Here is a 27,075-nt window from a genome sequence, read left to right on the forward strand (position 1 = left end):
GCAAAGTGTAATTCCACAGTTTTACGTGCTCCGTTAACAGTGCCCCTGTTATGGATCAAATGACACAAAAGTACTGCTTTCCTCTCCGGCCCCAGCACTTCCCCTCCTTGGGTCAGCACGGGCCAGGATCTGAGTCGAAGCAAAGGCTCATGCAGCTGACTGAACCGGGGGGCCGAGAGAGTGTCCTTTCGGGCCCGCACCCCAGGTGTTGATCCATGTTAACTGGGGGGGGGGGCGCGACCCCACTCTGCTCCCCGACATCAGCGACTTGGGCCTTGATCCAGAACTCCGTCACAGGGTGTGGCGGACTCGGGCCGGCGGCACAGCTCTTCTGTGGCTGCCGGTCCGGGCCGCTGCAGGTGACTCTGAGGGCCCAATGACTTGGCCCTTCTTCCGGCGGTCTCCCCACACCGAGATCTACCCTCAGCACTGTGGAGACTTTTCTTCCAACTCGGTGCACCCCCTTACTCAGGCACTCTTCACCAGCACCTCAGGTTGCACTTCAACACGCACATCGCACGTCCGAGACTCGCCTCTTCTCTGGTGCTCACAAACATCCGGCGCTCTTCATCAATGCTCCGCTTGCACCTCCACACGCACCCAGCACGTTCGAGTCTCTACTTTCCTCACGGTGCACACGATGTCCAGGCGCTCCTCACCAATGCCATGGCTGCACCACAACACACACCCAGCGCGTCCGAGACTCACTTCTTCTTTTGGTGGGTACGAGGCCCAGGCACTCTTCACCAACACCTGGGCTGCACCCCGACACGCTCCCAGCGCGTCCAAGACTCACGTCTTCCTCTGGTGCACACGGGGCCCAGGCGCTCTTTAACACCCTGGCTGCACCCCGACACGTTTCCAGCATGTCCGAGTCTCCCTTTTTCCTTTGGTGCACACGAGGCCCAGGCGCTCTTCACCAACACCAGGGCTGCACCACGACACGCACACAGCGCATCTGAGCCTCACCTCGTCTCCCCGTGCACACCACAACCAGGCACTTATCACCAACGCCTTGGCCTGCACTTCGGCACGCACACTGCGCGTCCAAGACTTAATTTACTCCTGCGTGCCCACGATCACACTGCACAACTTCTGAGGGTCTCAAGCGGCAAAAGCACGCGCACACCGCGGTGCTTGGGACTTCTTCAGAAACTTTTATGATCCTGTATTTCCAAACAGGGAGCCAGCTCACCTCGGGCCCTTGGTGGTTACAAGACACAGCACAAAGCACGGGGGACCCAGTGCCTCCAAGCACAGTCCCAACAGCCTATTCCTTAGTTAGAACAACAAACTGCAGACCAGCCCCAGATCACGAAGCAAGGATTGGTCTATCCATAGCAGTCTCTTCAGTTACTCCTTCTTTAGCAGAGGTTCCACTTGACCACAGAATGGGTCCAAGCCTTTACAGTCTCAATCTATATCTGTTTCATTCCCAACTTTCAGGGGTTTAAACTCTCCTGTTATACCCCTTAATGTCTTTGAAGTTCGTATGTGCTCAGGGGTCCCTAACCCCTCCCTAAATCAGTTCTGGGTGTCTCCCTCCCAGTTTCACCTCTCTCCATTTGATACTGGGGGTCTGGATCCTTAATCACTCAGCAGGAGATGGGTCAATTGGTTTAAAGCACCAGCCCAGGCCTTTTCACCTCCCGGGCTTTTCCTCCCCCTACTCTCCAGATGTAGGGCAGCCTGGTGCCAGCTCAACCCCTCCCAGGGTCAAGACCTCTCCTAACTCTTCTCATCTTTCAGTTCCAGACAGACAATCCACATTTCAGAGAAACACAGAAATGCTCAGAGCACAAAACTCAGCCACTTTCTAAAAGAGTGGTTTAAGAACATGCAGTGACAAAACCATCTTTACTGAAAGATGTGTTATAACACTGCGAGTTCATACATACTAAACTAAACCTCTCCTTTATAAACTGACAGAAAACTAGGCTAACAAACACAACACCCAGCGTCCCCTATTCTGTTCTATGGGGAGAATGGCCTTTCAGCAGTGAAAAACGAAATGGAGAGTTTTTCACTGTCAGAACATAACACACACCTCAGTATATGTTCTGCCTTTTACCTACACTGCACTCTGCCCAGGGGTTACCTGGGATCTACCACTGGGGTGCCCAATGTATATGTAAAAGTGAAAGTCAGGCCTGACAAGTGTTTACACTTGTCAGGACAAAATGCTAACTTAGCATTCTGTACGCAGGCCCTAAACTGAAGGCCTGAGTTCCCTTATGTGCGCGCCTTTGCATTACTAGCCCTTGCACACACAGTGCACATCACTAGGGACTTTTACTAGTAAGGCAAACATACCAATCATGGCCAACCAATCACCATTACATTTTAAACAGGGAACTCCTGTACTTTGACACTGATCAGCAGTGGCAAAGTACCCAAACCATCTAAATTAGCTATTCAAGGGCAGGAAAACAGTCTAGGGGGAAGCAAAAAGTTTAGGGAACTTTAGCCAAAAAGGCCAAGTCCTACAGGTGTACATTAATGTAATCATAAAAGAAATATCAGAGGAAGGCCTGGATTTCTATGGGCTGTTTTAGATACAATTGACAGTAAAACACCCTCAATGAGGTGATGATAACGAATGAAAAGCATGCCAAAAATGTGTCAATGGGAAAGAGAGACAAAGGACCCTGCTAAAGAGTAGAACTAGGACAACAGAAAATGTCTGAAAAGATTAGAGTAAGTGCAAGCAGACAAATAAGAGGAAGAAGGCTGAGGTTTTTGATGACTTGAAGAAACTATCAAAGTGACATCCAATTATGGTTAACAGAAATAAACATATCGGATGGTAAAATCGAAAGTAAATATTTCTACATCACTATTGCTTGAGAGTACTCCATATATGGGAAGTTTGCTGGAAAAGATATTGTTGGACTAGGCCCTTTCTGCAGAGTCATCCTCAGACTTTTTGCCTTCCTTCTCCATTTTTCACTGAATTCGTTTTGGCTGGCCTTAGAACTCTGTGCACCTTACCACTGCTAACCATTGCTAAAGTGCTTGTGCTCTCTCCTCTAAACTTGGTAAAATTGACTTACACCCAACTGGCATATTTAATTTACTTGTAAGTCACTAGTAAAGTGGCACTAAATTAAATGCTACTAGTGAGCCTGCAGCGCTGATTGTGCCTCCCACTTGTGTAGCCCTTTAAGCATGTCTCAGGCCTGCCATTGCAGTCTGCATGTGTGCAGATTTAAACTGTCATTTCGACCTGGCAAAATAACCTATTAAATATACAAGAAGTGAAACTGTGCACTCAGATATAGCTGAAGTTAAACAGAATACCTAAGTTCAGTGTGCTACTCTGTGACAGAGCCTGAACATCTCCATGGAAAAACACCAAAAAGGTTACCTATTTTCTTGCAAAATAAGCCTATTGCCAGACCCAAACCTTGCTTTTAATATGTATAAGTCACCCTCTAGGGTAGGACCTGCACAGCTCAGAGGGAAGGGTGCAATGTATTTAAAAAGTAGAACATGTAATTTTAGGTTTTACATGTCCTGGTATTGAGAAAATGTTACATTCATTTTTCACTACTGCAAGGTCTACGTCTACCATAGGATAACATTGGATCTAACTAATTATATTTAGTAAGCTGTAACTTCTGAATGAGAACACGTACCCAGCTCATGTCTGGTGTCTTTGGAATTGTAATGAAAAATCATTTCTTATGGTAAGTAGGATTTTAAATTACAATTTTGAACATGCCACTTTTAGAAAGTTGGCATTTTCCTGTCACAGCCTTTTCGTGCCTGCAGCCTGTCTCTGGGTCACATGACTATGTGTAGTAGTTGACAGCTGGGCTTTCTGTATTCCACCTAGATATTCACACATAATAGAGAGCTTAGATGTGCCTGGATGGGCCATCACTGGCAGGATGGGATGGCTGAGCTGGGCACAGCCCTACTTACAGTTGAATAGGCTGTGTCCTGCCTCTACACAAAGGGCTGCATACCCTCTGTAGCTAGTCTGGAGCCAGGACAGAGAAAGCAGAAAGCCTGGGGACTTCAAAGAGAAACCTCTAGAAGCTTCTCACACTTCAAAGAAAGGGCTAGGTATAAACATTGAACCTCAGACACTAACTGCTCAGTATACTTCTGGACCTGTGGATACTCTGCCAGAAAGAAGTACTGCTGTGCTGCTGAAAGGACTGCCACTCTGCTGGTCTGCTGCCCTACTGCCTTGCTGGACTGCTGCCTTGCTGTGCTGGCCTGCTGCCCCCTTACCTGGGTGAGAAGGACTGAACATGCATCTGTTGAACCCAGGACACCAGAGTGACTCCAAGGGCTTGTTAGCATGCCTCCTGACTACAGCCTTAGGGACAGAAGACTCCAACAGCCTTGAATCCAGCACCTGGACTCTACCATCTGTGAGTTTTACTCTGCCAAGTGATGCCACTCCAGTGGATCACTGGCAGAATACGGGAAACAAAAAATATTGTGTGGACAAAATATTGTGTCAAAAATATCAGGAACAAAAAATTAAGATGGTAAGTACAAATAGGTAAGTATAGATTTTCTATTCTTAACACCACATCTATGTACCTCGAAGATATATATAACTTCAAGGTACATATATGTGGAGATATATATATATATAGGTAAACTTTGTTTACCTAAAGAAACTTACCTTGATGATATTTTTGTACTCGATTTCTTGGCATGATATTTTGTCCCACAATATTTTTGGCTCTGATATTCTGCCTAAATACCCACCCCAGTCTTGGACCATTGGAGGTGGGCTTGAAGGTGCGCTGCCAGTCGTTCTCTGAATCCAGCCGAACCGACACATCTCCTCTGTTGCATAACGCAACCCATAGCAGAACCAAAGCATCAGCTCTACTACAAGGTTTCTCTCAGTGTGTATTCCGTATCGATTTCACAGCTCATATTGGAAGCACTGCTGTGCAAAGCTGTACCAATGCAGGCCCACACATTGCAAATTTCTCATCGACGGAAGCCTGAACAACGATACAGGTTCTCGCATTGTAGCCTCGCAGATGTTTGGAATTGACGCATCACCGCAACTGCGTAATGCATCATCGACGTCGGGCTTCACGTCACAAGCCCTCATCAACAGGATCCTCGATGATGATGCAGGACTTTGCATCGCAGCTCTGCAGCTCCTCGGAACCGACACATCTCCCTGACTGCATAACATCCTTGACGTGGGACTTCGCAATGCTCCTCAACCAGAATTTAAGATACTCTATTCAGAGAGCTGAACTGTGTCCCTGTGACTGGCCCACGCTCCATTGCAGTTGGTGTCAACTTGTGACTTCGTCCTGATCTAGCGCGACCAGATATCCACAATTGGTGCTTTGTGCTTTTTGGTGCTATTTTTACTAAAATTCTTTAAAATTGCATATCTACAGTTCTACTGATAAGGCTTTTTTGGTCATGTTTTATTAATTAAAAATGACTCTATTTTTCTAATCTGGTATTGGGTCCCTTTGTGGTGTGTTTTGAATTTGTTCCTGTTTGAAGTGTTGCACAAATACTTTACACATTCCCTCTAAGCTAAGCCTGACTGCTCGGTGCCAAGCTACCAGAAGGGTGAGCACAGGTTAACTTGAGGTTTGCTTATGACTTCACCCTGACAAGGATTGTGGCTGCTGCTTGAGTAGGGTTCCAACCCTCTCAACTAGTAACCTCATTACTTACATATATGTATCAACCAGGTGATTTGGAATTCGAGATATGTAAAACTGAGGCACTTTTTTATCAATACATCCTGAAATTCTGTATAAAAACTCAGCAAATATCATTACATTTGCATAGTGTTTTTAAAACAGTTGTTGAAGAACGATAGCCACTTAAAGTGTACAGAAAAGTTTACTCGGAGTCCTAACTTTAGAAAAGTAATTGTTAATTTTGAAATTTCATAAATGTTCTAAATTGTGAATTTCTTTAATTTGTGCCAGCTAACTTAACATTTTGCATACCCTTAACTTTCTTTATAACTATTTCTCGAGCTCAGAATAGCTTGAAGGTGTGGATGGTAATGAACTGCGCCCATCCTATGGAACATATTCTGGACTTAAACCTCAGGGGATGTACTTACACTGCTATATGGAATAGCAGAAAGAGATTATGCATAACTATATCTGCATATTCAATTTTGAGATTTGAAACGACTTCAAAGAGCAATAATGGACGAACAGTAATTGTTTATTTATACTGATAATGGTGAAAAAAGTATTCTCAAATAGCAATCTGAAAAGCTTTGCTGATAGAATGTATTCATTGGAGTGATATACATCAGAGAATTCTCATAGGAAGGACTTACCATCACCATGCTACCTGGCAGTGGTAATGGTGGAAATGGCACCTTTACAATACCACTGCTTTTCAGAACATTACCTTGAGCCTTTCTCTAAGTCAACCCTCCAGTGTGTTTTTCTAATAGCATATGTACCCTTGATTTCTTACTATCAAGGGGACAAGACAATAACGTGTCTGTATTCATTATAAATGTCGTCACATTTGTTATTGTTGTAGGAAGTCTTTGTCTTTGCAAATATCCAGATACTGTTTTCCCTGGCACAAGTCTCTTTCCATCCATCATCTTTCCATCCTCTTCCTTTTATACCGAATGAACTCCCTTACAGATTGCTTTGAGAATCTGCTGGAGTCACAATGAGTATGAGACTGTGTAAATATAGGGTGATTTGACATGAGAACTCAAAGTTATCTTTCAGTCAAAAGTTCCAGAGGTCTCCAGCTCGCACCAGTGAGGAAACATTTCTACCTCGGTTACAAATTAACTTGCACGCTTGTGTCCACTGACCATGCACTTACTACTCAAGAAGCCGCGTGCAAGCAGGCACAGAACGGGCACTCCCCATTCTTTCGAGCCTACCAGTCTTTGTGGTGTTCTTGTTACTGAAGATGCCCTAACATTTGGGGGGTTGTGAATGGCCACAGAAGAAATGGTCTTGGAGACTTGTGTTCAAATTCCCAGCATTGACGCTTGATCTAATTATGAGACCCTGGGCAAGACTCTTTCTAACTCCCTGATCTGACACAAAATAGAAGTATCAACTGACAATGAATTTAAAGGTTTGCGCTGTGCCACCCATGCCATTAACACACTCATCTATTCACCAATCCGTGTCTAGTGAGATGCACATTTCAGTGAAGGGGGAGGGGATTATACCCGGGTCTGCTATTTCCGCCTAGATTGTTACTCTTCGAAACTTTGAAAGTTACACTTGTACCAGTGATGCAAAGGCTACATGGCCTGCATCGTATCTGACCAGCGGCATAGTAGCCGCTCAGTAAATTAAAGGTTGGCAGATATTGGAAAAGGCATAAAGACAGATATTGCTTGCTGGTCGCTCTGTTTTGAATTGTGCGGCACAGGAAGGCAGTGTCTGTTCATACATCAGCGTAGGCTGATAAGTGTGTGATCCTGGACTAGACTCTGTGATTGGAGCCCAGTATATAATGCTCACCCTGGCAGAGGCTTGAACCATTGCCCCCAACACCCACTCCCCTGCCCCTCAAGCAGCTCTGCCTACTTCCAACCAGCAAGATCACTTAGCAGGCTGAGCACTCTTTGCTTCTCTCTTCCTTCCCCTAAACACCCTATGTCTCCCTCTCTGTCCATGTTGGTGCTTTTAGAGTTTTAACAGAACCTGTGAAAAGCAACATTGTGGCATAGCACAAAGACACACCAACATGGACGCATTGTTTATCGGTCAGATGTGTAAAAAGGCAATGAGTTTGTGTTGCTGTTTTTAAACGTTGTAATTCAACGATGGATTTCACCTTATGTAAAGATCAACATTGTGTTAAAACTCTAAGATACACCAACACAGGCCTATTGTCTATTGCTAAGAGATGTCAAGAGACAATGAGTCTGTATTTGTGTTTCACAGTTCATTATTAAGAGGGAGGGGTGAGGCTCGGATCGTGTTGGGCTCTAGGGTCTATGAGGAGGCCGAGCTGACCCAGAGCCAGGCACCCGTCTCGAGCCAGGCTCGAGTTTTTCAGGGCTCACTCTACAGACATGGGCGGGTTAATGTGGCGCTCGATAGGGCACACGACTCCCATGTGGATGCTATACGCCCTGCTCCTCAAATAAATTCCTAAATCTACTTCTATATGACTATCCTTGCCTTCAGAGAAGATGGACAAATCTTTAAATTCTCAAAAAGTCCAAGAGAGCTCCTGGGCAGCCAGAACTTTGCAGGTGTGCTCAGATACAAACTCATTTAAAAATACTCACCTTTTTTTCATCAATAGGGAAAATATTTTTCCTTATGGAGAAATCCACCAGTGTTGGGGTAGTACTGACACACTCAGTCCTCGCTCTGGAGAGGCATTTACTCTTATCACTGGTAGAAGTAAATATATTTTCACTTCCAGGATTCGAACTGGCCATAACTTAGTTTGCGAGCGTCCGTCTGTGCATGTTTGTCAATTATGCATATTATTTATACCCTGAAACTCCCACTCCCCTCCCTTGTGAGCAAATGTACTCCCACGTAATATTATTTCATAGTGAAGTATTATTGCATGTGAATTAACACATTAATGTGAATAAATTCATCTTTTGATTGATTGACTGACTAACTAAAACATCTCTTCAGCGCACACTGCCTGGCTGGGTCTCTTGGTGAGTTGTGAATCAGAAACCTGCATTTGCATTTGTAAGTCAGGGTATTTGTAACCTCAATCGAACACAGGTGCACGGATGGCTTTGTGAATCAGGCGCTTAAGCTCTGGGACACTGAACTGGACAAAGAAAAAAGTTGGAAAGAAGGAGAGCCACAAGGTGAGCAGTTGGAACTTCTCTCCAAAACAGTGATTCAGTGCAGAGGTGCAATCCTATGTACCCCTTTATTATCCAAGGAAATAGTGTGGCTTTCATTACCGAATACTTGATTGTGTGAATGAACCATGGGTGAGCACATAAATCACCAAATAAATGAGATCATCAATTCCAGTGTAGTGATTCACCATGGTAACTTGTCAAACAAGGGAAGCTTGTTATCTTGCTTTGAATGACACCACTTTGCCTTCACCGTCTTTAGAGCATCCTTCAGAGAGAAGCAGCCACTCCTGAGAAGTATTCTTGTCTCATCTTTTGGGGACAGCAGTGACGCTCCCCCATCATTGTTACACTACAGGGACAGTATTTCACTGATGGCACCAAGAGTACACTAACGTCAAGGACAAAATCCTCAAACTGCCTTATTTTGGACAACTTGCCTTATCCATTCATTAACAGTGGTCTGCCAATCTGGCACGGAGAAGAACTATCTTGCTGCAGGCAGGGTTAAGGACGGCTGGTTTGGATGGAAAGCAGATGGCATGAGGTGATGTCCTTCGAATAACAGCTCTACCTAGATCTATTCATATGAATCAATGGCTTAGGACTGAAATAGCCCTTGTAAACTTTGGAAATGATGCAGACTTCTAAGGTGGATTGTAACCCATTAGCAAATGGGAATGTGCTCCTTTGGGACCCCTTCCACTTTGTAAATGTAAAAAAAAGAAACTGTTGGCAAGTGGCAGGTGTCTGTGGGACCACTGCCCACGCTCAAGCAAACAAAAAATGAAACTTTTCTTTTCATAAGCAGTCCTATTTCTAAAGTAAATGAGATTTTAAAAAAAGTTTACTTTATTGAAAGACAATCATTATCACGGTGGTCTGTTTAGCACAGCAGGTCCCCATCACAACCTATCTCATGAATATTAACGAGGCAGGTTGCATTGGTACCCACTCCAAATCTAACTTTTCCAAACCGACCTAGTTATACATAGGTCAGTTCGGAAAATTATTTGCGTGGGCCATACTGCAAGTAAGGGTGCAATGTGCCTGTCGGTGGGGAACTGGCCCTGCTATCAACAGCTCCCTCATCACCTCCTACCACCCCAGAAAATGCCTTCGATCGGCTAATCTTAACCTTGCCGTCATCCCTAAAATCAGGAGGGTAAGAATATCCTTTTCCTATAATGTAGCAAAACGCTGGAACATACTGCCCCTACACCTTTGCTCTGAATCCCACCATCTCCCGTTTCGAAAACTTCTTAAAACCTGGTTATTTCAACAATCCACCCTATAATCCCATATTATCCCCTCTGTCTAGCCGCTAGCTCTGGGATACCCCAGGGAAGCTACGCGCTCTATAAATGCTGAAGAATGATAATAATAATCTGTGCCCGCTGCGCTGTTTTGAGTAGGTGTGCTGGGCACAAACAGGGGCACTGCAGCCGATTACTAATAATGCGCTTCCTCCAGGGCAGCAGCACGCGCGCACCGCAGTGGGGGCACCCCAAACTTTGAAAGGTGGCGCTGCTGTTGAAGCAGCCGCTTCGCCTTTCACTGTGAGAGCACCCCAGGGCCCGCACTTTTTAAGGGGGTGTTTTGTTGGCAAAGGACAAAGGGGCTATCTCTCACTCGTCGAAAGGCTATGTTGTGAAGCCCGTTCTTAAAAGGGGGAATGCACTTAACCCTTACATTATAGACTGGTCAGCCTCCTGATATCTCAGAGAAGGTGTTTCAATTCATAATATTGACACACCTGGATACAAAGACACCGGAAAATAAACTCATCCCTATTGAGCAGGGCGGGTATCGAGAACGCCACTGGAATGTGGAATGTAGTCTACTTGGCTCGTGTAAATAAGATACAAGGCAGAGGCACTGATCGGCTGAAGACGGGTTTAAAGTTGTTATTGGATATTACAGGATTTCCCCAGAAAGAGCTTTCTTCGCAAGGCCCTACTGCAGTGACGTGCACCACACTTCTTATCTCTCCGCCTCACGCGGCACATTTAGTGATGATGCTTGCAGCTTGCTTTCAACGGGAGTCATGTCAAAGCGGTTTTCTTTACACGGGAGTCATGTCTAAGAGGTTTAGAAAGGCGGGTGCCGGTATCGGCCCCGCCGCGGATATGGCGGGGCACCGACCCCCTCCCCCTCCCTCGCCTGTTCGTCCGGCCCGGCGGGTCTACCGCATCAGTGTGACGCGGTGGGCGCGCCACGGCCGGGATTGGGTGGCGGCAGGGAACCCTTGACCCGGAAGCAATTAAGGTGCTTCCGGGTCAAGGGGGCGGCGGGGGACAGGCCAGTTAGAACTGGTCTGCCCCCAGTGTTAGGATAAAGGGCCCGGGAGCGCGGGACACGGTCTCTTGGTCCCGCGCTCTTAGACAATCAGACGCAGCCCTTGGGGGGCTGCTAACTATTTGTTTGCCCACCCACCATCCCCTGTTGCAATAGGATCATTGGGTAATGAATTACGGTGTGGTGTTGTTTTGTTCCTTTGTTTTTTCCCGTTACAGGTCATTTATCGTCGTATTTATTGCTATTCCTTGGTCAGGCGGTAAGGTCATGACTGGTGAGCAGTACATTTAAGGTCCTTAGGGGGCGGCGCCATTCACGGATGGGGTCGCCCAGGAGGAGGGACAAGGGGTCTCTCCTAGAACTCCAGGGGCGGTACATCCGGTTGGATGGATGGGTGCGGGGAAAGGAGGGGAGTCACGCTTTCTTTAGGCTGGTTGGCCACCCCGCACTGGTATCGACGTCATTAAATGGCGCAGAGTGCAAGACCCCACAAATTGGAATGGAGTTCAGGGAACGTATGGGGGTAACCGGGGGGGGGAAGTACCCTCTCGGTAAGCGGGCCCTCTGCGCATGCGCAACTCCTACGGGAGGGCGTGGTTAATTGATAAGGATCTGACACCGGTTAGCGACCTTGCCGTAGGCCCAAATAGGATACGCAGAAAATAATTAATGTATGATTATGTCCAGATGTTAGATTCGGATAGGAAAACTATGTATTAGTGATAGTTTAAGGTTAGCCATCTGATATCTGTGCATATGAATTGTAATCAAATGTGGTGTTATGTTGCTGCGTATAATTGTGTTAATATTGTTTATTTCTAAATTTTAATTTTGTTTTCATATTTTAATAAATACGGCCGGGGGTTGTACGACCCCCACCTCCAAAAAGTAATTACCTTCTCATGTCCCTCATTAGAAATGTGGTTTACGCGCAGGGGGAGGGGGAAATTCGGTAGTCCCTGACCATATTACTGTGCTAGCATCCCCCAGGGTGCAGAACACATCAGCGGATTCTGATGGAACAGAATGTAAAGGCTTGCACTGTCTATAATCCTGAAATGCTGGCAGGTATGTATATAACCGTGCAGTGAAATGCAGATGATGTAGCATTGAGACCTCGATGTCTCAGTGAGAAACATTAGCATCACGTGCTGCGTGCAGAGTTCATGAGGCTAAGATAGGCCACATCAAATATGGATGGCTTGAAGGAAGCCGCTATTACCCTCCGTCCTGGCCACAATACCGAAGAACTGGCAGTGTTGGGGGGCCAATAATGGAGGGAAAGCCTGTTTGTTGTAAGGTGAATATGTTGCTTTAATAGTTTTTCTCTACCAGCTGCATGGCCGCGCTCACCTTCTATGTACAGAGGGAAGCGTCTTCGGACTTGTGGCTTGGGAGCAAGGTGTAAGCATCAGAGAACATTTGAAGGCACCGACACAGGCAAGAAAAGCTACAAAATGGCGGCCACCAGCATACGACTTGGCATACGACAAGGACATCTAAAACTGGTCTCTAAGGGATGGATCTATTCGAGAGTATTAGGCGTCCACGTGGGACACATTTACAAACCAGGAATTGTTTTCAAAACCACTCGTCCTCAAAATCTGGAATGCACCAGGATCCCTTGGACCTTCGTTGGACACTGCTGGCAAGGGAGTAAGTGAACTAATATTTAGTTAATGAAGACATATGAGTGAATGTCTCAGCTCGTATGTACATGAAAACGTGCACGCTTTACCTGTTTTTTCATAGCATAGTGCACATCACAAGGACGAAACCAATGTGTAGTAGATGTCTAAAAAAGACCATGCAACATATTTTTTGTGCTGTCACAGGAACGCAAAGAAACCACTGCTGGTCTGGCGGTGAACTCTAAATAGGGCAGTCCTCTGTCCTTCAGGGTGGTGGACCTAATGACCTTCGCAATCTTGAAGGACAGAGATAACACCATCGCACTATAAATCAGGACCCCAGTAAAGCATTATTATGCATACACCAGCACTCTACATTAAAAACAGCAAAACAATCAACAAAGTACACTAGACATAATTATGCACATACCAAACATGCCACATAATAATATTCCATAAAAACTAGCCAACAAAACTCTTAACATAAATCCAACTTAGCCCAAACATACCAGATGTTGGCCAACAAATAATCAAACTCATGGCAACTAATTGGCTACATATGGGCAGCAGGCTTCCAAGCACCTGTGAAGATGTGTATGCGAAATGATATAACTCCCCAGTTTCACCCATAAAGCCACAAATATGCATTCACAACCTAATGAACATGGCACCAACATTAAACAAATGGACGCAAGTGCACAACTAAAAGCAAATCATCACAAGCTGATTCAGACTCCAGTCAGTCGTGGAATCCTAAAAACAGAGGAATAGATTTATCAACATTTGGCGCGACTCAATGCAGCAAGACAACTTGGTCTGCTGCGTAAAATGGAGAGAGCAGGAATATGGCATAATCACTAATCTAAGGGACCTTCCTGATGTCTCTCTGTACTCGTGCACTTGTGGCTGCCAACGCAGACACTCTAGCGCCAAGGTGCAAGGGTCCCTGCGTTACAGCCAGGATTGTATGTGTGCATCAAGGGACACATTCCTGTATGAGAAGCAATCCCAGAGGCTTTTACCTCTATGTACATGTGTTGCACAATGTAATTCACGCAGACAGAGGAAATAATGAGGACAAACACACATATTTCTCCGTGTTACACCGCACCTGGGAAGGCGTAGCATTTTGACGCATTCCCAGGTTTACTAATCTTAGGAAATCTGGGAATGCACCAAAAACCATGGGTGGATATACGGGAACACACACGCTCCACCCATGGAACGCCTTCCCAATGCAGAGTAACGCAAGGCAGTTACTTGAGCTGCCTTGATTACTCCATATTTACTATGCCAGGCAGAGCCACTCAAGGAGGCTCTGTGTGGCCCAGTAAATCTGACTCAAGGTCTTGTGTTGCCAAGTGTTACCTTGCATGATGCAAGCCCTTGATAAATCTGGTCACGGTATTGGAAGCACCCATACTCCCAAGGCCATACCAATGGCAGAATGTGCACTAAATATGTGACTCTCACATAAAATAACATGATACTGTCTGTCCATGTTTTCAAACATGTCTTTGCCAGTTTCAATTTGGAGGGTTTGTTCAGGTACTAAAGACGTAACTGGTTGACCGGTGAAGGCTGTTATTGGGATGTTTGGTGACATTGCACTATCAAGGGGTTTCCTCTGGCCCATCTCGTACAGTCAGCCCTGAGCTACTCATATGACGAGGGTGTCTTAAAATGTTTCTTTCTTTACTTGCAGTTTAGAAGGAGCAGGGGATTGTAAAGGTACTTGATCAATTAGATGAGTCCCTCGTGGATGCCCTTCTGGAAGCTGGAGAGGGATGTACGGCTTATGCCCCCTTCTTAGAACTAGACATGAACATTGTATCTGGAGAAAAGTTTCTAACAGTTATATTCACTATTAAACCTCATATTAATTTAAAGAACCAATTTTACTGTCTACATATTTGTTAGTGCTGGCCTTATGCGGCTGACTGCCATTCGATTACAGTCGGGTTGCAAGGCGAGCAGGGTGTGTTCAGTAGCACTTACACTGCCATACAAATAAGCAAGACTGACCTGTGTCTGCCCATCTGTGTAGGTGTATTCTTATGTGGAATGAAAGAACACTTTGCTGTTACATGAGCTTCTACCCAAATAGTATTGCAGCCCTAATCCATACAAAAGCACCACACCAGCTGCGGTTTCTAGATGAGGGCAGAGGAGCGCCATCCCCCCGCCCGCTGCCAGACACGCTAAAACAGGTTAACCGCATGAGAGCTGCGTCTGGATTGCTTATGGACGTTATCTCTTCCACTCGTGCCTGTCGGGCCAGAGATTGCGAAGGACAGAGGGGATGCAGCCTGGGTAAGTTCATTTATTTTATTTTTAATTTAATTAGAATTAAAACATTTATAAAGCTTGACGTATGCCCGAAGGCGTCTTGGCGCTATGCAACTGCAAACGGATACTCTACACTGGACCAATAAGGAATTAAAGAGGGAAAGTAAAAAGCTAAGTTTTTGATTGTTTCTTAAAAGTCATCAAATAAGATTGTTCTCTCGGCTGTTCTGGAATAGCACTTGAAAGTTTTGAGGTCTGATACACAAAACCTCTTCCACCCCAAGAGGCTCTATTAATCCTTAGTACTACTGCTTTTTTTAACTGCAGAGCACAGTTTCCTCTTAAATAAATACCAGAAAAATATTTTCTTTAAATATTCGGGCCTGTCAGATAGAGAGCTTTGTGGGCCATACAAAGTGCTTTAAAATCTACCCTTTTCTTAACGGGTAGCCATTGCACGTCTACCAACGCTGCCGAAACAGAATCACACTTCTTGATGTTACAAAGCAGTCAAGCTGCTGCATTCTGAATCCTCTGCAAATACAGGGCATTACAGTAATCCAGTCTAGAAAAGACCAAAGTGATGATAACTGTCTTCCTGAGATCCAGTCGTATGAAGGGTAGAATCTTCTTTAAAGTTCTTAGCACAAAGAAGCATGGTGACGTAAGCTGGTGAATCTGATCCGAAAAAGCAAGTTTGGAATCAAACATGATTCCCAAAGTTCTTACCTGTGTGACAGGAGTAGGCAGATCACCCAGATCTTGAGACCACCACGTATTGTTCCAAAAAAAATCATTACCAAAGATGAGCACCTTTGTCTTGCTAGAATTTAACTTGAGATAATGTCTGCTCACCTAGTTCACTATGGCTCTCATACTCTGTTAAATCGCTCGGCCACTCCCTCTATGTCATTGGTAATGGATACCACTCTTTGGGAGTCATACGTATAAGATATGGCGGAGAAGCCAAGCGTTCCTACCAATTTAGCTAGTGGAGCCACATACAAGTTGAATAGTGTGGGACTTAGCGATGACCCTTGTGGGACACCACACGGCAAGCTGACCGATTTAGAAATAAAGACTCCCGGAGCAATTGGTTGTTCTCTATCATCTAGGAAGAAGCAGAGCTGATCAAAGGCTGACCCTCCAATACCTATCTGCCTGTTGCTTTTTTTAAACTGGATGACTGACCGTGTCAAAGGCTCCAGGAAGATCTAAAAGTACGACAGCCGCTTTCCCACCTTTATCCATTTTATCTCAAATCTCCTCTGTGGCTACCACCAAGGCCGATTCTGTACTAGGGGCTTTTCTAAACCCAAACTGGGCTTTGTAATTATGATTCCGAGATTTAAATAATTAGATGTTTCTAAAAGTTTAGCTGTGATGGGGAGCTGCGAGATTGGGCAATCGTTCTTTTTTTCGTTTGGATTTTAAGAAAGTTTTTTTAATAATGGAATGATTGATGCTTCTTTCCATTTCTTAGGAAAGCTTTGTAGGTCCTAATAATGCTGTTCAGCAAAGCTGCCACAGATGCAGCAACACATACCGCAATGTTATTGTAATGCATGTAAGTCTTTTTTATTACATTCTTGTTTCATGTATTTATGTTTTGTGATGCGGTAGGGCACTTCGCTAGCCTCACCACTTTTATATGTTACCAGCCCCCCTTGCACCACACTACATTTGTGGTAGCGCGTGCTCACTCTCAAACCCTATATTGATGGCATTCACAGTGTTTAATTTCAAGAGAGAGTGGATGGGGGGGAAAGACCTGAAGACACTGCTCTTGAAACATGTCAAAAGTTATGAGTTCTTTTAGAACACAGCTCTACAACAGAGGTAATCTGGAATCCAGTTCACTGCTTATAAGCATGTCTGTCCCTCAGTGACCCTCTCAATGAAATGAGACTTCCTCAGGTGTTATTTTCCACTTGAAGAAGTTTCGTTCCTTAAAGAGTAGAAACCTTGTTTTGATTCTCATGAAATGGTGGTAGGATTTGAAAGGATGTCTTTGCACAATATCCACCAAATAGGTGTTTGTTACAACAGAATATAATCAAGGCCAGAGGTCAGATAGCAGATTAGACCATGGACACAAGACTGGGAGAACTCAAACAACTATATATATCTTTGGTCTAGTTTTTTGGTCAATCCCTTTACTAGAAGGTGACTGCTCACAATGCTGTTTGTTACTCCTTTAGGAACCTGTAGCAGACTTTGGTGTCGGCAGCGCATAAACATGGGACTTCATCTGTGTTTCTTTAGCATGGTTTATTGGCAAATATAGTATCAACTGTTGGGGGAAAGATTTTGGAAAATACCTGCATACCTTATTCAGAAATGATAAAACATGCTAAGGCATACATACCTAAATATATATACATAAAAACGATCAGACCTCCAACTACCTGACCAGCACACTCTGTTTTATGTTTGTCAAGAGGAGAAAAGGATCATACTAGCAGTGGGTAAAGGATGCTAAAACCCTCACCCAATAATGTGCATGCTTCATCATTGGGTTTCCTCCTCACCCAGACAAAGTCAGTACCTCTGCCGGGATTCCATCAACTGAACACTAGAGGGCACATTACGATGGCGGGCAGATCGCCACAGCCGAACCGGCGGTAGCCTCCACACCGCGATCATAGCCTTGAAAACTGCCGGTCAGATTATGATGGTGGTGGTGACCGCGGTGGTGTGAAAATCCGTCCGCTGCTTTTCCACCAGTAGCAATTGGCCTGGCGGGCGGAGCTGGACTGCCAAAATGGTGGTGGTGCCTAGATTTTTCTGCCATCCAGATTAGGATGCATGCGGAAGCCAGCTTTTCCGCGGCGGTCTCTCCGCTATGGAAAGGCTGGCGGGGATAGTGTTTGGGGGCCCGTTGCGGGCCCCCCTCATGTTGGGGGATGTGGGTGCACTGGGGCTACCCATGGTACCCCCCTAGCACCCCCTACATTTGACTGCACCAAGTGGCAGGCACAGTGCAGTGCCTGCCACGTAGTGCAGTGAAATGCACAACATGCTTGTTTTCGCGATGCAGCGGTGCTACTGTCAGCACCGCCCGCCAAAATGTTAAAGCTGCAGAATCTAACCGCTGCGGTGGTGGGCCCATCATAATACAACGGGCGGGACTGCCGCACGCATGGCGGACGGACCCAATCTCCGCTACGGTGGCGGCCGGAACTGATCCGACCCCCATTGTAATAGGCCTCTAGGTGACACTCACCTAGGCCATCTATTATCCTGCCTTTAGACCAGAGCACATTGCACTTCTTGTGCTACATTATTTAACTGTCGAGTAAGTCTATTGTAAATTGGCACAGACATTGCATCATTGCACTCTAGCAGTTTACTTTTTTCTAGGCACTTTTCTGTCTTCAAACTTTCAATATTCATATCTATGGTTCCCCTTATTTAATTCTCATTATTTTGGTGCATTTTAACTTCTTTCATTTTTCTCTGTTTTTCTAAGCTGGCTTGGTAATTTTATTGTGTTGATTTTAAATTTGTTGGTACTGTTGAACTTAACACCCTGTTTTGTATGGAACTGCCTGCTGTGTGTGCCCCAGCTTGCAGGGGTTGAGCAGAGATTCTCTAAACACCATGTTTTCGTCTAACTAGGGAGTGTGTAGTACATTGGTGAAGGCACTCTCTTAACGAATTATTAACCCACTTTCTGACACTAGGGTGTTTTTCTTGGTTTATTTCCTGAACATAAAATCTTGTATAAACTGGGCAGCAAATAATGTACATATGCTATTTGCACACCTTGGACAAGGGAATAAATAGTATGTGCTATTGACATGTTATCTCCATTCCAAGGTGTGCATAGAACAAAGGGGTGTAAAATTGTGCACTTTGTAAACACTGAAATGTGAGCACTCAGTTTAACAGGGGGCAGTTTACGCCTAAGAGATAGCACAATCTGTGGGTCTGTGAGTATTTGTGGTTTTATGTTTTGTTGATGGGCTCATCTAAAATCAAAAGAGTCACTTAGACCTCCTGCGGCGAGCTGCATGCGTATGGTTAGCAGTCAGGGTTGATGTTCCACTGCAATCATTTTCTCCTCTAATTAATCAATAATCCCACTGAAGTGAGGGAACAACTCTACTCAGCACCAGGATACTCTCTCGGGTGAGAGTGGGCTGCACAAATCTGCATAACATAACAATCATACATACATATTAAATATATATTGTTCATGAGTAAATTAGTTTACTGCTAAAGATTGCTCAGTTTGCAGTATCCTAGAGAGATGCATAAGTACAGTAATATACATCTTCACAATCGATAAGGAGAGGAATATTGGAAATAGTTTCCGTTCATATGCTGCTATGTTAGGTACAAATGTAGAGTCTTAAAATTGTTATGAAACACTGAACATATTGAACATTGCATCTCCACAAGCCAAGGGTGGCTATATCTGCCGCTATCCGTCACTGAAAAGTCTATAGAAATAGCAAACCTTTTGATCTGCTTCCTTTCCAGTTCCTGGAGTTGTGGTTGATGTTGAAGACTTAGCAGCTTTCCTTGGATCAGGGTCGGGCGCTGGAACTGGTGAAGAGGTTTGAGTTGGAGTTGGCGATGATGTACGGGTTGGAGCTGGAGATGAAGCTTGCGTTGTTGGAGTTGGTGACGGAGCACGTGTTGGATCTTGTGCCAGAGCCGTCTCCACGTCAACGTAAATATGGTCAGGTGCAGGTTCTTGGTAGACAGGGGTCTCAAATGAAATCAGTGGCTCAGATGAATCTGAAATCACAACCACAGATGTCAAAGCAATTGATGACTTTAAGGGAGTCAGATGGAAATATTGTACCTAAGTATCGTCTTGCTTGATTTAAAAATTCTGCTGTTGGGTAGCATTTTTCTCACATTATGCCAGCACTTCAATTCTGGAATAGCTGATGGTTTGTTGTATAAATTAGGGAAAAAGGAGCAAAGCAGGAATACAAATGCAAAAAGCCTAGATTGGTTTTAGTACATTAATTCGCTGATGATGCCCTATGTTGCTTATTTTTCTAACTTTCTGAGTTGTGCAAAATGCTTGATCTGAGGAACACATTCTGAGTGACCTGATGGATTGTTTCACTGTAATAGTCCAATGACTCTGCTGGTATCCAGCGGATATGGGAGTTTTCCAAGAATGCCCGGAGTCTATAACGTCTGTGATTTTTGTTTTGAACTAACCAACCATTCCACACCATCTAAAATCTGTCAGGGATATTTTCTACTTTTTAAAAGCTTACGGTCAATATTATTCTAAAGATGATTTGATTCAATAATTTGTTTCGTACGCCAACCATTTCCCACTAATGATGTAAGTCACAAGTATACCTAACAGAACTATGCTGAGTATTACAGGAAACTTTCAGTGAAAATGTACAAGTATATCCAAATATGTGCCTCAAGAGATATACACAGTGGCACGCCAACAGAAAGCATGCTTTGTGCGTTCAACACCGTTAAAACAATTCTATCAACAACAATCAAAATAGTTATGGCTGTTGATAAACATGGTAAACAGCACTGATCCGTTTGTTGTTGCCAAGTACTGCACTCTGCTATAATTAGCTAATCATATTTCACATTGCAGCTTCTGTTTTATTAAACTAGTAAGGTATGGTTGAAAGATAAAAGAACAATTCTTTTCTGTGATCATGTTAGTTCACAACCAAGAGCTGAGCAAACTTCCCATTGCTGTTATTTGAGTGAGCGGTTACAAATAATATCGCTAGGATCGCTCCCTAATCTGTCCCCTAAGGCGAAGAACGTAGGCTTTGTTCTGGACTAAATCTATCGATGAAGCCTCAGGGGACGAAGGTTACCTCCACCTGTTTTGTCCTGCTTAAATGGGTGAAAAAGATCATCCCCCAGTCAGCCAAAAGGACCGTGATTCAATCCCTAATCGCATCTAGATTGGACTATGGTAACATCTTGTATTTGGGAATAGATCAGGCGATCATTTGGCGTCCACAAATGGCCTAGGCTGCTAGACTGATGTTCTGGCTCCCAAAGCACGCTTCAGTCGCACATCTTTTTCTTGAGCTTCGTTGACTTACAGTCACTAAACGCATTCAATTTAAGGCTCTATGCTATATGTCTAAGGCCAAAGCTAGGATCGGTCCACGCTATATTCAGGACTTAGTGATATCCTATATCCCTGCACGCACTTTGAGATCTCGAACCTGGCCTTTTGCACTGTGCCTCGGTTTCACTTGGCCCGGAGGCGACGGTGTTCTTTTGCAATATTGAGTCCAAGACTGCGGACCTCCCTTCCCATATACCTAAGAAGCTGCACATCTCTGCTTGCTTTCCACAAAGGTTTGAAGACTTGGCTGTATTTAGCTGGTAATCCGGTCTCTCTGTCTATGCCTAGCACTGGGAAACTCTTTTTGGTTAGTTTTGCACTTTATAAGACTATAAATGATACTAATAATAATAGTATAAATGGTTTCTTAAAGGTACAGTTTGCTGAAACATTTTTAAATCCACTGGAATGATAGCAAGGAAATGTATTCCAGCTGTTTACTAATCTGATTCCAGGACATCTATAGGATCAGAGCACTCATGAAAGGCATTGGCATGTTGACGTCACGTGGCCTCTAGCTATACTCTAAGATCCATGCACAGTATATCTGTGAGGGAATGCCACTTGCTATGTTGTTTTAGGATGGCACAGGTGTGCAGCGCTGACTGTGAGGTGTAGTGTGAGACTTCAGTGTGAGCTAAATCATCAATGCAGATATACTTGACGCTTGATGGAGAAACTGCAAATAACCACAACCCTCTCGTAATAGTGGACGTAGGTGCAGAGGTCCTAAGTGGACTGGAGCAGTTCTGGTGTAATGGGCTGTGAAGACTGCGAAGAAGGTTCAAGGGGATAATTGTGGGTGACTGAAGACTCAGAACGCCACTGAAGGGTCGGTAGTGAAGTTCAGAGGGTCAACTGAGGTGGAAGGAGAAGAGAAGGGCTCTGAAGGCTGGCCTTTTGTTCCCTGAGAGAGAGTTCAAGGGTTTGGAGGGCAATCAAGCATCACATTTTCTCTGGACACACTGAAGACACTCAGGGAGACGGAGGTTGGTGAGGTATTCATGGCAGCCAAGAGCTACTCAATCATGTGTCAAGGTGTGTTGTAGAATGGCAGAGTGACCAGTGCAAGTGTTTTATTCGACACACCATCTCATTAAGAAGCTAAATTATGCCTGGCAAAATACACAATCAATGAGAGATTATAGTGCAAAGTTATTTGACTACTTCATAAAATGCAAACATTGAATCTGACAAATATCTGACAATACTGCAGTCCACTCAGGCTAACCTCACCCATGTTCTGGTCTCTTAGCATAGTGCACAGAAACTTTTGTAAAGTATTACTGAATGTGCGTGACTAGTTTTAAATCGCAGGAGTGACCTATATCCGTCAGTGACCACCTTTAATGATGGATTACTATTTTCGGATGTTACACCGTGTGTGAAGCAATGACTGTTATTGTAGCAATGTCCTTACTACTCAAAAGTTGAAAGCTGCCCTTCACTGTTTTGTCTGTTGTTTAGTTCGTGTAATGGCATTCCTCTCTATTGGATAGAAACTCCACTACCACATTTCAGGATTCGAAGGACTGCTCTATAAAATGAGGGAGCCATATCAGACGACCTGTGAATACTATATGGCTAAATGCTATATACTGTTATTGTATTTTTTACTAAACAATTTTTTTCCAAAGTTGAATTCCTACTGAGCTCCTCTTGCAATGGACCTAAATGTGACATTTTGTTGCTCATGATGAAATTATTGTAATGCATTTTGTTTTTTAATAAAAACAACAATCTAATAAAAGCAATTCGGGGTTGGCATTGAAGAGAACCAACATCAGTAACACAAAAATATCCTCAGTTACCATAAGTGCCCCAGGCTACACCTGGTTAAGTGAGTGTCTTACGTATAAAAAAGCTTGTGGGTGGTCTTGACTGGAAAGAAACTGGCGCTGCACCTGCCATGAGTTCCACAAGCGAGTGTGTTCATATTCAGGACAGTGAGGAGGAAGTAGAATCATTCCTCCTTGTTATGTTTCAATAGTTAAAACCATCAGTGCAAAGATTAACAGTGAGTACAAGGGGTGATGGAGTTGTGGTATGCGGTAAGGGCCCGCGGGTGCAGGGGGTTATTACTTTTTCAGCTCCTGTGTATGGAGTACATACATAGCACACTTGTAAGCCTGGTTTGGGCTAAGCAAATCTAGTGGTTGAGACTTTAGAGTCTTTCCCAAGTATTACACCCATTAACCTGTGTTGGTTTAATGTGATACCCAAAGTGTAACACGTATGACGTGAGTCCCATGACCGCTGTGCTAAGGGGTCCAACTTGCACTTACTTACGAGGCTGAACTAGGCTGAAACTGGTCGGGGATTGCTGGTGTTCCCATTCAGTGGGGACGTGCTCTGGCAGTTGGCGTCTCCACTGTTCTTTCTAGGCCTCGGTGGAGTTCACAGAGTTCCGCCACTTGGAACTCCACGAAGTGACAAAAAAAGTCCGCCAAGCTACGTGGAGTTCAGCGAGCAGCAGAGTGCATTACCTCGCGCTGTTTGTGCTGATTTTTAGCACCAGGTGTTTGTCCCACACTGTAAAATCAGCGCGAATAGCATCACGCTCGGGGCAAAAGGGCGCTGCATCTTTCTGCCACTCGACTACATTTTCTACTTGAGCAACAGCTTCCTCAACGCGAAGGGAAGGTTTCTCAATGCGAGCGATAGAGACCATCCGCGACCGCCTACGTTGAGAAATCTCGCTGGGAAGCAGTCTTGCGTTGGATTTTCCTGGCTCGTGCTTGCCAGCTTACTGTTGGCGAGCGCGAACGAGGACAAAACTCCACTCTGCGGAGTGCAAAAAACTATGGAAACGCAGGGAACGGAGCGGAGTTCACTGTCCAGGCATTCCACCTCTTACCTTTTGTTGTTTCAATGTGACACTCGGCATAAATTGCATCCTTGCCACTGCAATTTTACACTGGAATTACTACATTATATAGACTGCATAAGTGCTGATGAAATTATAATCAGACATTTTTAAATGTAAGGGGATGTATATGTCAGTGCGAAATCACAGTAGCAGCAGTTCAATCTATGTATTTTGGATCTGCTGGTGTAAAATTATACTGACAGTGGTGATATCTGTCCGTCCCAGCTGCAAAGGAGCAAGCTGTTGGTGCCCAGTTAGTAATTATTTGTCATAAAGCGAAAGAGAGACTAAAAATTAAATAGTAGGATCAAACTGGTATTTGTATTAAAAGTGGAGTACGATTAGTTGATGCCAAGACTGAGCAAACATAATTTTTGCTGATTTAGACTTTACTAACAATTTTGTAGTAGGGATTAATCCATTTGTAAAAAAAAACAAAAAAATATGAAAATTGAAATAAAATTCTTATTTATGTCTGATTGACCGAAGATTAAATGACAAATCTATGAATTTAGATTAAACACTGTAAGAGTGCATGCATGCGCCATTCAGTGTATTTCACGTCATTTAGCACAATCAGGACTGTGTTCTGAGGTGCACGTTTCTTTGGAGTGCGCAGTAAATCTGTTGAAATATTTCTGCTTGGCAATAAGGCAGACACGTTCAGTGGCTCACACGGTTGTGAAGTGTATAGGGAAGGCCGTGACAGGGGTCTTCTGAACACATTTGGCAGCTATTATTTTGCTGAGCATTAGAAACTGAGGTAGGATTGAGTCAAACAGTAATAAGCGTTTTATCTCTCCTGGGGCCAGCAACAAATGACTAGATATGTCGCTGTCGTGAACAACAGCGTCTCATCTACACGGTAATGGGGATATGCTTCGCTAGATTGAGAACGCTGAGACGACCACCTGCCAATCACACATCCTAATTGGGAACCATGCGGCTTACAAGCATTTGTAGCGGCGTCATTAGACGTAGCAGGAGGTTCTGTCGCTCCAAGACTCAAGAAAGCAAATTGACGGAAGAGTATGAGGATTTCAAGTCTGAAAACACCTAAGCAGCATTTTATCCACCTCGGGCACACTGGCGTAGCTAGGGGGGGGCGAGGGGGGCGGTCCGCCCCAGGCGGCACAATTTTGGGGGTGGCCGCGCGGCACTGGTCGCCTGTTGCGGCCGTGGCGGCCTTTATAATTTATTTTGGTACACTCACTGTGTCCCCAAATAAATTATAACGGATGCCGCGGCCGCAACCGATCACCAGTGCCGCGCGCGCGGGCGCGACCCAGTTTGAAAGTGTGCGCTGAGCGCACTTAGCACTTACCAGCCTCCAGGGCCGTCAATCACTCTTGTAGCGCGAGCGCTACCAATGACGGCCCTGGGCAACGTAAAAAAAAACCATGAATTTAGTTTGGCCAGCCCTGCCCTCGCGATGAGAACGGCGTAGCAGTGATGCGTCACGCGCTTCACGCTACGCGCTCTCGCGCTCATTCTGGCCTGGGGGCAGTCTGCTGATATCTGGGTGATGTGATGGCGCTGGAGACAGGTCTGGCGGCTAAAGAAGTTCGAACCAACCTCGCCCCTGCCTGCCATAGAGACCCTGGAAGTGGAACGAGTCACGAGTGAGGTAAGAGAAGAGTTTTCTTACAGGGCTTTAAGTGTGATGAAAAAACTAGGGGGGGGGGGGTGTCTCACAAAGGGGGGTGGCCGATTTAATTAAGGACGTGGCTTTAAAACACTTACCCTTAGCATAGTGTGCCGCCTGACTTGTATTTTGCTGTTTGTCATTGCATTCAGCTATGTGATACAAGAAGTAACACCATACCTACAACCATATTGCCAGCACTCCCTTCTTTGATAACCGTTGCTGGCATATTTTTCAGTTTTTTCCCCATGCATAGAGCGAAAGAAAAAAAACAGACTGGTAGTTTGCAAACTACTGGGGGTCTCTCTTGCCATCTCAATAGAGGACGCACTCTTACTACGTCATCACAAGGCCTTTCCCCCTCTACCTTTGCTTCTGCCTCCCTTAGGTGGGTGCTGCTTCTCTCTGCATAGTGGGCTGTTATCAGGACTTCCACAAAGCATGTGAACAGTGTGATCACCAATACAAAAGTCTTCACTGGCTATTCGCACAACAGCTGTTTTCTAAGTTTTGGTCGTAAACCTGGAGGACAACTAGATTTTTAAATATATATATATATTTATTTATTTTCTTTTATTCCCAGTGATGCTTTGGATAAAGTAGCCCCAAGAGAAATCTTGTCATAGCTTCAGAACGAGCCATTTTGTGTTTTCAGACAGATATCGAGTTGTGAGAAATCTGGCATGGGAGGTGGGGTACAGGCAGCCACAGTCTCTTGTACCCAGAGGGAGCTGTGCTGTGGATGCCTACATGTTGCCGCCCTTCAGATATTTACATGCTCCCCAGAGATCTGAAGCAGAGCACACTTCTTTCACTTATTCCAGAAATAGGGATGCTCTAGTTTGTATCATTGCTGCTTTCGGATCATCGCTGCAATTACTGCCCAAGTGATGAATAATGTAAATAAAACTGATTCATTTTTATTTTTTTGATACCTACGACCAGGCCCGGTTCTAGAGGGTGGGCCAGGCCCACCCAAGGATTGCCCTGGCCCACCCTAGGCCATTGTGAACTGGAAAATGAGCGTTTTTCATGATAATCCGATGATCCGAATGTCTCACAGTGTCTTGAAGCCCCATTGTGCCCTGCTGCTCTCTTTTTGAATTGCAAGCGCAGCAACATTGTGGTATTATCACCAGGGCTTTAAGTGGAAGCTTTTTCAATATTATATGTAACAAGCCATAGTTGCAGCTTAGTTATCTTATGCAACTAATAACCATTGACAAAGCCAATAGTCCTGACTTGTTGTAGGCTAGAATAGTAGTATGGAAGGTTAATATGCCTGCAAAGCACATCATGTAATATGCAGATGACAGATTTTTTTTTATGTAGTTGGGTAAGGTTACTGCTTTGAACACCGATCCTTTTGTTACTTGCAGTTCATACATAGTAAACCTTTTAATATAGCACAGTGAGCTATTTAGGATATGTGACTGCTACAACTTTTAACCCTCACTGACT

General features: G+C 44.7%; 1 protein-coding gene across 2 annotated transcripts in view; it reads right to left on the reverse strand.

The window, feature by feature from the left end:
- Positions 1 to 27,075, reverse strand: part of FER1L6 (fer-1 like family member 6) — a 974,281-nt gene that overhangs the window by 211,479 nt on the left and 735,727 nt on the right. For both annotated transcript variants that reach the window (XM_085604988.1, XM_085604987.1), the window contains exon 26: positions 19,478 to 19,761. In XM_085604988.1, coding sequence (XP_085461114.1) covers positions 19,478 to 19,761 — 284 coding nt within the window. The remainder of the gene's footprint in view (positions 1 to 19,477; positions 19,762 to 27,075) is intronic.

Source organism: Triturus cristatus, chromosome 5_1 (genome assembly GCF_964204655.1).
Source record: "Triturus cristatus chromosome 5_1, aTriCri1.1, whole genome shotgun sequence".
Classification (NCBI taxonomy): Eukaryota; Metazoa; Chordata; class Amphibia; order Caudata; family Salamandridae; genus Triturus; species Triturus cristatus.